This window comes from Tetrao urogallus (genome assembly GCF_951394365.1).
Source record: "Tetrao urogallus genome assembly, chromosome: 5".
NCBI classification, from domain to species: Eukaryota; Metazoa; Chordata; class Aves; order Galliformes; family Phasianidae; genus Tetrao; species Tetrao urogallus.
Window position 1 is genome coordinate 62,523,313 of NC_136818.1, and position 14,175 is coordinate 62,537,487.

At 42.5% G+C, this 14,175-nt stretch overlaps 2 protein-coding genes across 12 annotated transcripts in view; one reads left to right on the forward strand and one right to left on the reverse strand.

Moving 5' to 3' along the window:
- INSYN2A (inhibitory synaptic factor 2A) overlaps positions 1–4,101 on the reverse strand; it is a gene marked incomplete at both ends in the record, with an annotated part of 26,754 nt that extends 22,653 nt beyond the window's left edge. Inside the window, one exon of the mRNA XM_079535585.1 lies at positions 3,002–4,101. Coding sequence (XP_079391711.1) covers positions 3,002–4,101 — 1,100 coding nt within the window. The remainder of the gene's footprint in view (positions 1–3,001) is intronic.
- DOCK1 (dedicator of cytokinesis 1) overlaps positions 1–14,175 on the forward strand; it is a gene marked incomplete at both ends in the record, with an annotated part of 271,662 nt that overhangs the window by 114,539 nt on the left and 142,948 nt on the right. The gene's annotated exons all lie outside the window — the stretch shown is intronic.

Sequence of the window (14,175 nt, forward strand, 5' to 3'; positions counted from 1 at the left end):
AAATTGCAGATAATGTACTACTGACATTTTGAAAAGTACACATGGATGATGTTCACCCAAAGGATGATACTGCTATCTTCAGAGATGCTGATACACTTTTGCTGGCATAGACTCGTTTAGTGATGAATTGCAGTAATAGCAGTTCAAGACCTACAGCATATTAGTGAAAATGAATTTACTGAGCACCAGTCCCATGGCACAACAAGCACTTAAAGAACACTGATTTTCTTGAAGGGAGAAAAATCTGATTGAGAGAGTTAGCTGTATACTCTATATTGTTTTCCTTTTTTTTTTTAATTCTTTTTTCTTTTTTGGCCTGCAGTGCATTATTTATTTGTGTATATTGGAAGGTATTTAATATACATAAGAAATCCAATAGACTGCCATAAACACAGAGCACTGTTTTTTGTTTTAGTTCCTGGCAGACTTGTATACGTCTGCCAGGGAAGCAGAGATGAAGCTGTAGTAATTCTTTCATTTTCTTGTTATAAACTGACCTAACAGGAGTCATGGGCTGCTAAAGGAAGAAATGGCAACACCCTGAAATTGAGAAGATATGTGGTGGTTTTGTATACGCAGCAGTTGGTCTTGGTGGCAAAATGTTGTAGAAATCAATGTGGTAATGGGCAAGAATTACTGGGAAAAAAGGCAGAGTACCTTTTATTGAAATGGCTGCCTAATTTGAGGGGAATAAGGGTAAAGATACTTTCTTTCAGTTAATAATGCACCGGTGCTTTGCGTGAGAACAGACAGTTCTTTCAGCTCTGTAGTACACTCAGTGGAGAACAGAAGCATCCCAGGCACAGTGCTGGACTCCTTTCTGCATCTCCTTGTATATCTCCCAGGTGCTAGGAAGTTAAATGGATCCAGAATACAGGGATTCCTTAAGCAGGAGGAAATGCACAAGTATGCATCTCTCCTTTCCTCCATCACCATCCCCACACACTTCGTGTCTGGCCATGAGGAGGCACATCTGGGACAAGCCCAGGGCACGTGCAGGGGGAGCTGCAAGAGCTTTGCTGCTCATTCTAAGTTTGGAGGCATTTCAATGCCCTTGTATTGAAAACAAACCTTCATCTGAAGGCTCACTGTCATTTGTAGATATTTTGCCTCCAGGTTTTTATAATTAACCTCCAGTGCTGGTGTAACTGCCACTGGTTGTGATTTTGCAGTTAACATCAAAGAATCAGTAAAACATCTTAATTGCCTCTTTCACACACCAGAAATGAATTCAAAAGATGTTGTATCTTTGGGTGGTTGGAAAGGACCATTTCACCACTGCCACGTAACCTATGGGGAAAAAGTAAAAGAGTGCTACTAAATAGGCTTTTTGATCAAATGTAGTACAGCCTTGTAGACTCTTACACTGATATCTGTATATAAGAGGCAGTACAGTCTTGTGAAGAGCTGGGATTCACAGGTAGTCCCACTGTTTTAGAGCCAATATAGGCTACAGCTTTGTCTGGTTAGCAGCTTCAGAGGGACGATTTGAAGATATCAGCAACCATTTTAGTTTGAGTAAGACCTCTTTTGTGCTGAGGGCATGGATGCCATTCAGATGCTGGGTACATGAAATGGGTCAGCTGTAAAATTAAAAATAAGTACTTTGTGGGATGTGCTTTCTGGTATCGTTGGGAAAACAAAAAAATGACATGTAGGTGTATGGAGGGAACACTTATTTATAGCAGGTCCCTTTGTGGTAGGTGTGTGTGTTTCATACTCGCGGGGTTCAAAATGATCAGATTATGAGTTACGACCGAGAAATATTTTTCTGTGTCTTATGATTTGACAAGCATCATGTTATAGAATCACAGAATGGCTTGGGTTGGAACAGACCTCAAGGATTATCATCATCTCTTTCTGATTCCCGTTTAGTTTTGTAAGTTAGTAAAGCCAGAGGAATAGGTTTTCAGAATAACTACGAAAAAATAAAAATCCACACGTTGCTTTCAGCTGGAGCAAGAAGGTTCCAGCACAAAGATCTGGGAAGTGACACAGTATTTTCAAGGCACTATGACTAGCTCTAGAACAAGCTAAAAATGCTAAGGTGGTGTTAAAGAATTTGTCCAACAGCTAAGATTATTTTTCTCAATACTTAGGGCTAACCAGATACTTTCCACACTGCTAGAGGAAAAATTAAATTATGAATCTAAGATGCATGTTTTTGACTGAAATTTAAGGCCTTAAGTAGCAAGATCCACTGGTTTCTGATTTTAAAATCCAGATTTCAGAAACCATAACTTTATAGTGCATGCACATTCTGAATGTATTTGCTGAATAAGTATTAGCAGCTAAGTCTGAAAAATGTTTTAGAGAATGCAAGAGACAGGCTGAGCTCTCAGTAAAGACTGCATTGTGTTACAGGAACCAGTGCTTGTGATGCATTCAGAGTTGATGGCAGTTGCATAAGTTAGGGGTAAACAGAACCTTTTCTTTTGTCCTTAAGAGTTTATCATGTATAGGAAATGTATACGAATGCTACAAAGACTTGATACTCCAAGTTCTTAAACGTTTCAGAAAGTGAAAGCAAAGCAAACAGGATTCATATGCTGTGAATGGAATTGTACCCAGAGTTATAATACTTTCCCTGTCTGTTAGGTTCTTACACTGTGAGGATTCTCCCTCCTGCTCCTCATGCCATGTCAGGTTGCTGCCTTAAATCCTGCCTTAGGAGGGGCTGCTTCCGAGCTCGTAAGAAAGCTGTGCAGGAGCTCGGTGCCAATGAGCCTCAGCTCATTACATCCCCATGTATTTTGAGCAGCAGAGATACAGTGTAAGCTTTCCCTACATGACTACCCGAGACGTTCTGCTGCGATGTGCAGATAGCAAATCTGCTCGTGCAGCCGGCAGGCTCTGCAGGACTCCCAGCATGTACAGCTGAGTGATAGGAGGCAGAACTCGGTGCTCTGCAGAGGGGCACGGGACTGCTGATGGGAACCGACATGGGCAAAACCCACCACAGCACATACAGGAGAAAGCATTTAAACCAGTTTGCACTCACCCTTCTCTGTGAGCTTCTCCTTTCTCTAGCTCCTGTATGACACCCAACAACACTTTGATGGTTTCCTGACTCGAGCTGATCAAATTTTCCATCATCTGAAGCTGCGCTTTCAAGTCCACAACTTCCGTGTGAGGCACGATTTGTTGGCATTCCTCGCTCAGGGCGACGGCAGCCTGGCAGGGCTGCGCAGCCTCCATGGGCGCCGCGTTCACCTGCAGGCCCCGCTCGCTACATTCGCTGGCCCGGCACTGCGCCTGTGGCGGGCAGGCGGCCGCATCTCCCGCCTGGCCCTGCACGCCATTCACATGCACGGTCCTCTTTTTGTCCTCCTCGCCCGCCGGGCACAGCGACCAGTCGCGCTCGGGCTGCGAGGCGTCCGGGCCGCCCGCCGGCAGGTAGACGGTGGCCACTTCTGTCTTAAACACCCTCCCGTGGAGGGGCTGGCCCGGCTCCTCGGCTCCCGGCTTGCCCTTGCCGGGCTCGGCCGCGTTGAGGAGGCTGCAGCCGTGCAGCTCAGCGCCCTGCCAGGTCCAGGCTGCGCCGGGCCCCGTGCTCGCCCGCTCGCCCACGTGGGAGATGAACTCGGCCGTCTGCAGGCTGCCGGCCTTCTTGCCCCACTGACTGCCGTCCTCCGAGCTCCTGCTGTCCTTCTCCTTAATGTCTATCAGGAAGCCGTTGTTTTCACTCTTAAAGGTGTCAACGGCCGAGGCGCTTTTAATGATATTCCCTTTTTTCCGGTCCAGAGGAAAGGTCTGGTAACACTTCTTGAGATCGGGGGATGTCTGAACTCCTGTGCTCTTGGTGACGTTGGGGATGGACCTCCGGGCCGGCACCGTCATGTATTTGCGATACGCCGTTTTGTAGGAAACGGGCTTGGCTTCTCTTTTGTCTGTATCCTGGGTGGTGGAGAGCTGCTTGTCCCGCTGCTCGTTCTGGGCCTCGCAGATATCCTTAAATCTCACCTGCAGGGCTTTGTTGCGTTTCTTTATCTGCCGGTTGGGATCCAGTGCATATTTCATCTCCAAAGCGAGCGAAGCTGCGGGCTCAACTTCGCTTTCCGAGGTGGTGAGTAAGCATTTGCTGGGCTCCTTACTCACCATGATGCCTGCATTAAAAACAGTTCGAAAAGAAAAGCCTTGTGTTACAACACAAATAGCAGTTACTCACAAAGCTTGCAAGATGTGAGCCGTGTCCCCGTGTTCTGACTGAAACGACCGGCACCCTCAACCCTTTTAGCTCCGTTCCCTTAATTAAGTCCCAGGTTTTCACATTAGATGTTGGTCGTTTGCTAGAAGTGTTGAACTGGCATTGCTTTTTACAGTATGCTCGCTTACAAGGTGAGTTGTTCTCGGTTCCTCTGTGTAATACATCTGCGTCCTTGCGAGGGGGTTCTTTAATTTCTCATTCCTGTTGTCACTCTCTGGATTTTCTTTAAGTCTACCTCATAGCTAAACCTACAGTCTGGGTGTAGATGAATTATCAGCAAGCGGTTGGTATTGCTGCATGTGTAAACTATGTGATCTCAGGAAGTTGGTGGAAGAAGACAGCAGTGTGTAAATTAATTTTGCTTCAAATGCAAACCAACCCACTTTTACCAGAAGCGCTGCTATACCTTTATAACAGAGCTTCTTATCCCCAAAGATCCTAAAGCACTAAAAAGTAAGAAAAAAGCAACAAAAAAAACCCTGTGATGAGTCACAGCAATGACTTAATCTTCTATTGAAATATGAGCACCTCCTCAAGGATGAAAAGATGTCAACTGCTTAACACAGCACAGAGCAAAAAAACCCCACCAGCTCTATCTCTGCACAGATCATGTGGGATCTGTAGTAACTGGATGGGTAAGACCTCGTTTTTACACTTCATTTGAGGTTGTCATTTTTAGTCTCCTATTGCACAAATTCCTCCCTAACTCTGAAATTTACTGAATTAGCAAATTCTCACTTAATCCAGGATTTCTGCACATATCTCCTATTTCAACACTGATGTGCCTTCAGAGGGACCCAGACTAAAATATAAAATGAGTATAGGAACTTTCAGGTGTGGTATATCTGAAATACACTTTTGATTAAAATTCTTCAAGTTGAAGAGTTAATTGCCACAATGGGGTATGCTTTACAAAATTAGCTCTCGAGTGAATCCTTATGACTAGGCTATATTAGTTTTAATTTAAGAAAACATAATAGAGAGGCCATTTTCAGTGGTAAATTGAATGTTGATGGTTTCTTTTTTTGTTTGTTTTAAAGTAATTGTAACCCTAGGAGTTACTAAGACATGCAAGAATGCGTGGCAGACAACCTGCATACTGCAAGGTTGGGCTTCTGGGCTATCTAATTGCCTGCAAAAGTTTCCAGCAAACGTGTCATTAGTTAAAGATCATCATTGTGCTCCCCCAGTTCAAGCCATTTGCAAACAAGAGCTATTCTGTGTGGTTGCCTTTTTCTACCTAATTTGTCACATTCAGGTAGCAGTGAGTGAGAAGTGCTCCTTTCAAGGGGAGGTTTCTGTCTGAATCTGCGTGAGGCAGAAGAAAGTCCTTAAAGAGAACAAAAAGGGAGAAAATTCTGAATGCAGGCATTCAAATAATGGGATCTTAGATTGCTGTATGTGAGTTTTCAAACCAAATACATGCATATGTGTAAGCATAATACATGATACCAGCGTGACCAAGCCCCTCCTGTTACGGGATTGTAAAGTAGAACTGCTGGAGGGAGGCCTGAAGATGAAACTGAAGCTGAATATGGTGTCACAGTGGTCTTTTACTTTGTGCCGGGGTATCTGAGTGTGAGGTCAGCTATCCCTGTGCCTGCAATAAATGATATACAAAGATGGAGACATTTTTGCAGGAAAAAAGTGAACTACATAGGAATATTAGGAATTTTCTGTTCCAGCTGAGGGTACAGTTGTGCTGTATGTAGAACGTTAGTATCCAATACTAAGTGTTTAGGGGCCTCTTAATTGCATTATGTTTGCAGAAGTTATTACATTGATGTTTGAAGTTATACCCCTATTTGACACATGTTCTGTATACAGAATCCCATTGGTTCAAATCTTCCAAAGGTAGTGATGGTAGAAATACGTCCACCTGTCTAACTAAAGGTGAGAGCTTAGAATTCTTTACTGAATATTGAAGTGCTCAGTAAGATATACAGCTGTACAGCCATCGGCCTGCCATTTTGCGGTCCTGGCTAGGATGTGTTGTAAAAGCTGGTGTTAAAAGAAAAACTCTGCAGTTTCATAAACATAGAACTATTGGAAGCAAGTCCTCCGTAACTCTCCTAGATCTGGTAAATCAATGAATTTGCCCCCAAAATGAATAACAGCAATGCAAGAACCACTGTATCCAGTAGTTGTTTGGTGACTTTTTGCACTGTTAAGATATTTTACAAAATATGATATAGTAGAAAGATGTGAAATACTTATGAAGCAGAGGAATTATGACTGAAAAGAGGACGCATTTTTACCTATAGAAGAAGCTTACAAAAATTGGTTGTTAGATCTGGAGGTCGCTTCCAGCAGACATCACTTAAGATACCTTAAAGTAATCAGCATCCCTGGAGTAGTGGTTTTGCTGGCACTTTGCTAGTGGATCCTACTGTAAAATAACACTCAATTTATTGTAAAGTACTGGCTTGATATTTTATTAGTACACATCCAAACTGTCTCCATTTTCAGATTATTTGGGACACTACATTACCCCTTCATCTTGGTGGATCCCTGGGTCTGTTTGGAATGACTTAACAGGCAGAATTAATGGAGTCTCTAGCCCAGACAAAACCAGGAGTCTGGTGATATTCTACAGAATAGAAATAGATAAACAGGGCACTCTATTCGTGCTGCAGTTCATTTTAAGCATGCCTTCAACAGCCAATACTTGACTCTTCAAAATCTTGTTTCTCTTTCTCAGTAGCACAGGCCTGATTGATTTAGCTAATCTAGAGCTCTAGTATCTTGGACTAATAATTTCATCAATATCTGTGACTAAGAATTACAGCAACCAAAAGAACTACATTTTTGCTCAGTTCTGTGTCTGTCTCCAAAGTGAACTGCATACGCTCATTGGAAAGCAAAACGACCGAGCAAAGAGTTGATTTTGAGTTGGTTATTTAACACAAGAAAGTTTATATAATACTTTTTGTTGTTGTTGTTTCATTGATGTTTTGGACAAGATGCTGGCTTCAATCTTGGTTTACTTAGACAATACAGTGTACTTTTTAGGGAGTCACGTTTAATCATCTCACTTGTATTTGCGATCACACGGTGCTGGAGGTCTGCCTTCTTTCCACTAAACGTAGTACCAAAATTCATGTTGATTTCATGGGGAACAGGAAGATGCCATAGGCATGTTGACCTGCCCAGACCTGGATCTGGTCTGGTAAATGGGAAAAGGAAATCTCAGTATCATTTGTTTGCTTTCCTCCACGCACTTATCTGTAATCCTGCTGCTCGTTACTCAACGTGGTGTATGCAGGAGTACAGGGACTCCGTGGATAAAATGGGCAATTGTAAAATGTGCTACAAGCTGCATGGTTTTTTGGTTACTTTGGGAAACTACTGAGATGGAGATTCAGAATCTGTGTAAGTATGGCAGAGTTGATGGCTCACTCTGTCACCAGGCTCAGGAAAGCTTTGGATTTGCATCCCAGTTGCAGATGCCAACAGAGATAACACATTTATACTGTTTGTCTATAGTTACTCTAAACAAACCCTGATTGCGTGACACAATTTGCAAAGCAAAATATTTAATAATCACAGAGCTTATTTTTCAGTTTTTAGCCTAGATTTGTTTATAAATTCCTGGTTGATTACACCTAAGCAGGGTTCCCTTATGTTTGAAAATGGAAGTAAACTATTCAATGATAGTAATAAAATGGTACACAGAGAAGCCTGAAGTTTGCACAGAATCTTCAGGGTAAGTCATGGAAACCACGTTCTTTGTTCAGCTAAATAAATGCCTCCCTTTCTACCCTTCATGTAAGAACTGCCTAGGTTTCCTCCTCAAGTTATTTGGTGCAATGGGTTCCCAGCAGTATGTATTAATTAATAGTGTGGACTTAAACTTCCCAATTTCCAAATGCAGCTGACAAGCAGAGATGCCAATCTGTGTGTTTTCAGGCCCCATAAAGGCACTGGAGATGTAGCTGTAAACTTCTGTGCACACATGAACAGCACAAAGGTGTCTGTGGATGTGGTTGGTGTTGTGGTGGATGTATTTAATAGCTTAAAGAAAAAAAACAACTCGGGGGATTGCAAATGATTGGGCTTTGCTGTGTATAGGAAAGGTGATTGGTGATATGCAGCTTGTTCTGGCTTCTGAAGGCTCTACTTCCTCATGGGAAATCCTGCCCTGCATACTGTCCTTATGCATCATTGTAAAATTTAATAATATGTATTTGTTTTTCAAAAATGATTTTACAAGTTGTCTTTTAAGTATACACGTGGTCTCCATTTCCATCATTAAAATGGACATCAGAAAGAAACTCTGACTGACTGCCTGTGACTACAACACAAGATGGAAGCCTACTTTCTTGGTAGATTCTAAATGTACCTTTGTGTAGACCAGTGATGGCAAGATACTGTACATGTAATCAGAATACTGATGGTATGTTTTTGTTTCTCCCACTGTCAGACATTATGACTTTCACCTATTTTAGGAGCGTTTTCACTTTTCAGAGGAATCCACTGTTGTTAACCATGTTGTTACGATGCAAACTTAAAAAATAATGTGACAGTGACCTGAGTGCTAAATGAGTAAAGTCTGATGAGCAAAACTGGGCTGATAAGGAAGAAATGTATTGGGAAATACTAATCATCTTAGCCATTGATTAATTAGTAGCTGTTGGCAGAAACTTTTTCCACGTTACAGTTTTTACAGAGGTTTAATACGCAGATATGAGGATGAAATGTGACTTGCAGATACACTGAAGGCCTGACCCATTTTTGTGGTTTAAACAGTACCGATGGCTATTAGGGAAAAAACCACTGCGCCTTATGACATAGAAAACTGACGTGGTAGAGCAGTCTGTCTTCCTTTTATCAGAATTGTTCATGTAGAATAATAGAGTTAGCAGTGCTGGTAAATGTCAAACTAATATTTTTTTTAAACTCTGTTCTGAACCCCTTAAGCGTTGAACTTGCATTTTCTCTCTTGAACTTCCTTAGTCATTGCTCAGTGCTGAATTCGTTCTTACTGCTGCTTCCAGATACTCCGTGTTTTATCAAGCAGAGGGCAAACTGCCGTAGCCAGATAATCTTCCTGTTTTGAGAAGTTTGTACCACTTCAATGAATTACAGAGCATTACCACCAGTTGCCTAACTGGGGTTTTTCACTCTGTGGTCTGGAGACGCTTTGAGATTGTCTTCCTACATTATTGATGAGAGACGTCTGGTAGCTGTGATGGCTGTTAGCGCAAGCTCCAGAAACAAGCAGGCAGATGGGCTCTGATTTTTGCAGGTCTGTTCCAACTGAACCGTTGTATCTATCGATCAGTGATGACATGTGACTGCTTCTTAATTGCCTCCAAAGTCTTCCTTTGGTGTAAGTAGGATCGCGTGGCATTTGATTTTCCCTTTTTTTCTCCCACTCGTTGGTAGGCGCTGTATGAACGAAGTATAAAAACAATATCCTACCTAATGGCTGAAATGGACTGTAAATGCCTTTAAATGCTCTTGTGAGCTTTAGTTTTACAGCTAAGTGGCTACAAATAAAATATATAAGAAGCCTGTGGAATTTCAGATAGAAAAGTTACATAGAGCAGGATAAACTATTTAAAATTCCCTGACAAAACAGCTTCTCTGAATGCACAAACTGATGTTTGTTATCTTCTACAATTTTGATGTCTGCGACGTGTTCTGAGGACAGTTTGTTAGTAATCCTTGCTTTTTGATGCTTCCTATGTTATTACATGCACAAGATCGAGTTATCTGTCCACGGTGATAAAATCCTGTACAATAAGATGTACAGGATTTTCCCCTAAGATGTTTGTGCAGTGAATATTAACGCTAATAGATTTGCACTTACATAATACAGACCCCTGTGGTTTTAGTTAATAACTATTTACTTCATATTGGAACAAATTCAATGTCAAAAGATGTTCCCTGTCAATTCACAGCATTCATAGAGTTGTTACAATATCAAACATTTGCTAGAATTTACTGTACTGGAAAGAATCGCAGTGCTATTACAAGAATTATGCTTATTTTTCTTTATGTATTATGCAGCTATTGCTACTATAAAAATCTGGGGAAAGGTTTATTAGCATTATTTTGCCATGTAAATCCGTGCCACTCTTCCAGCGTTACAGCTGATATTCGTAGTACAAGGATGTTGCTGAGGATGTGTTGCTAGGAGAATTGCAAATAGTTCTGCTTATACTGTACTGTCTTCCAGGAGTCCAAAAGCCAGTGTGCTCTCACTGCAAGGCTTTTTCATTTCTATGGCAGTTTCTGTTCAATAATTTAAGCAGCAAGCTGTTAAAATAGGAACTTAAGGACAGTTCCTTATCTGCATTATTGTTTAATACAAACCTTTAATTGTTCTCAGTAAACATCGGTAGTTTTTGTGGGTGTTCAGAGGAAAAAAAAAAGATAAAATGCATCAAATGATGACAGGAAAAAGCAATTCTGTTCCTCAGCCTCAGCCCACGGGTTTGCCAAATGGTCAGACCTCCAGAGAGAGCCATCTGGGCCCAGGGCGCTGGGAACGCCTCGGCTGCAAGCATCGACACCAAATACAGTTTGTCTTCTTTCTCATCCTAGCTTTTCAAACGTTGTTGGGCAGATAAAGATGGAAAGAGAGAAGCAGATTCCAGCTCTGTTCTTGAGCCTTACGTCCTCCCTTCTGCAGGATGAGGGTTGGGTGCCACGCGATGGGAACCTCACTGCAGGGCAGATCAGTTGTGTAGGCTGTGCTCCAGCCTGCTACGAATCGGAGATGACAGACAGAGGTCAGCAGTTTCAAGGCATCAGAACACTGCCAGCTCTTTCTGCTTGGATTATAGTTACATGCAGATAGGTGTAAGGAGGGTGTGAAGCGGGGCTGGAGGATGTGGTTGGGTAATTTAGGGCTAAAACCTGACATCTTTAGCAGGGCGTTAATTGATGAATAACATCCGTCTAGGAGATTTGCACTTGCACTCCAGTGCTGTCACTGGGAAATACATGCCATGTAATTTTCACCTTCTCGAGCAGGACACTTGCGAGCAGCTTTTAGTTTCAAGCAGGTTCTGGTTCTGGCTTTGCTGCAGCTGTAAATTGTTAGCGTGCAGTTAGAGCTGAGTGTGCTGATGGTGGGAAAGGAGAGAGGGACACAAATCAGTCTGACTTCTGCAGCAGGAAAGGATGGTGCGAAAATGAACACTGGCTACCTGAAGAGTGATGCTTAATTGCTGTGCTGTGTAAATTTTCTTTCCTGAAAGCTGGTTCTACACTGTTTCTGAAATAACTTGAGGGAAGAGCTCAACTCTGATGTGAGGTGAAGCTGTGTTAAATTCAAACGTGAATTGCAAAAGCCTCAAATCTCAGAGTCTCAAATTCTCATTGCACATGAGCAATGTGGAACGAGTGGAGCCTGTGGGCAGCACAGGTGTTCCAGATCACAAGAAAAACTGATTTTGGTTCGATATGGGGAGAACTGGATGGAGAATGAAGGGGAAAACAATGTGAGCATGCGAGGATGGTGTGGAGATGTAAATTGCCTCCAGGCTTCGTGAACCTGTGAGACAACGTGGAGGAAGAGCTTTCAAAACATTCTGGTGTTGTAGGATGGGTTATTTGTGGTACGGACGATGAGGAAGTGCATTAAAATAATAATTAAAGATCCTCTTAGGGATATTTATATGGCCCCTTTGTCAGCTTGAGTTATAGACTCTGCTCATCTGGAATGTGGGATTGCGGCAGTGAAGCCCCCTATTATTAATCGGAATTGCCTGAATAACGCTCTAGGCACCAGAATTGCCTCCTAGTCAGATAATTTGCATCATTTTTATCGGGGCTTTGTGTGTTTTTATACTCACACAAAGTGTGAATGCAGGAATATAACACATTTTTCTCACCAGCTCGCACAGCTAGGACTGCTAAAAGACACAGATTCACCTTGAATGGAGCAACTTAGGCCCAGCTTATAGAAGGGATCAGTGTTCTTGGTGTTAACAGGCAGTTCAAGCATAATTTCTTGCTGAATTACTTTCTTCAGCATTGGGATGTTTTGTCTGTTCCTTTGTCAGCTCTCAGAGATACTGCAGTATTTTATTTCCTGATGGCCTCAATACACAAAAATGTATTAAAGTGATCCACAACTCAAATGTCTTTACTTGCAGCTCTCTCCTCATATCTGACTGTATTTGCAGAAAAGAATAATGAATGTAACAACAAAACGAGCACGAACAACCAATTACTAATGATTGGAAGGAGACTGGGCTTGCTGTAAATGTTTCTTATTTACATATAAATCACAAATGCTATTGATTTGATTGAATTCTCTCTTCCTTCTTTTCCCAAGGAGAGCCAAAGCTAAGAAGCCCCAAACCGCTTTCCATATTCTAACTTCACAACGCAGCCCTGAACCTACAAACCTGCTTACTTAGTTTTATATTAAGCAGGATGGAGGCTCTTGTTTAAATATTTTTTAAGTCACACCATGGTTCAAACATGAGGGGCTTGGTTGGGTTGCAGCTCTGACCTCATGGACTCCATCAAGAGCAGCTCAGGTGTGAGCACTCCTCCCTGATACGCTTTGGTGGCAGCTCTGTGCTCTGCCTCTTGTTAACTGCTGACTCTTCCTCTCTCCACACCACACAGGCTCCCCTGCCTTTGCTTTTGTTGGCAAAACTGTTTAGTTTTATAACAATATGCCGCAGCAATCATGGGTGGGCAAAAATAACAGGAGCTGCTCGCTTCTCTTCCCCGTGGATAGCAGGAACATGAGTTCAAGCTGGGATTCAGTCCGTAGTGTTTCAGTACCAATAACAAGGAATCGCTGCACCAGGGCAAATGGAAGTAAATGCACACAGAGGATAAAGACCTCAGGTCTTTGGTAAATTGACTGCAGAAGTTACGTGCATTTGTGTTCTTGGGTCACCATCTGACTGCAGTTTCTTCTAACTCATTCAATGGTACTGGAGTTTGTTAGGAGGGGATTTTAGGAACCAGGCTGAAGTGGCTCTGCAGGAGTAGCTTTATTCAGGACTCCTGTATTGACAGTGAATACCAAAGTCTCATTTCATATACAGCTTGTCCACTCTCAGCTATACAGTTAAATCCCTGACAGCATATAACTGGTTACAGATGGGCTGCTCCAGCTCAGTTTTGGTGGCTGCAGTGTCAGAGATTCAGATCGAGGTGGCATTACAGAGATGTTTAATGCAGCGTGGGCTGAGTTTGAGGCCATTGCTAGAAAACTCCCCAGATCTGGGAGCTGGGCATGTGATGGAACCTCAGCACCTCCTATAAGGACAAGAATCTTCTCTTGTAATGAGAGTTTAAGAAGTTCAGATCCGCATCCAAGTGCTGCAACACTTGGGGGCCTCCAGAGCCAGGGCTTTTACATTCATCCCGTGTTGTTCAGGCAGTGAAAATGGCCCGTATTCCCTTCTATGCTTCTGTATTTAAATCATGGATTTGGCTGCAGTAATTATTGCTGGACTACAATCAGCCCATGCCCTTTTGCCACTGATAGAAAAAAAAAAAAGTAGGTAAAGAGGAGGACATCAAAAGCAGCTGATGCAACACTGCGTTGTCACTGTTACAACATATACCTTTATGGGACTGCTATTCCTGTGTGTAACTTGAAAGCGGGTGACTTAAGGCAGAGGGCATTGCAAATCTGCAAACAAGTGGAACTGCTCTGAGGTGTGACGGGATCATCCAGCAGAGAACCTATTTTCTGCCTGAAAGTAGAAGCCTTGGAGTCAATTGACTTCAAAGCGGTGATGTGCCACTAAAACAGGAGAATGCTCTGATCATCTTTTGTGCAGTCAATAATCGTTTAAGACTGACTGTTGGTACCCAGGGAGTCGCACCTGTGTACATCCATAGGTTACACAGCATTGTTCTGAGCAGAATAAAAGCAAACACTACTTCTCAGAAGGCTGAATGTGGAACTCCCACCGCGTTCACCACACTGAGGTTTTTTTTTTTACTTAAAATGTTTGCTGTCTCATTTCCTTCAAGCCTAC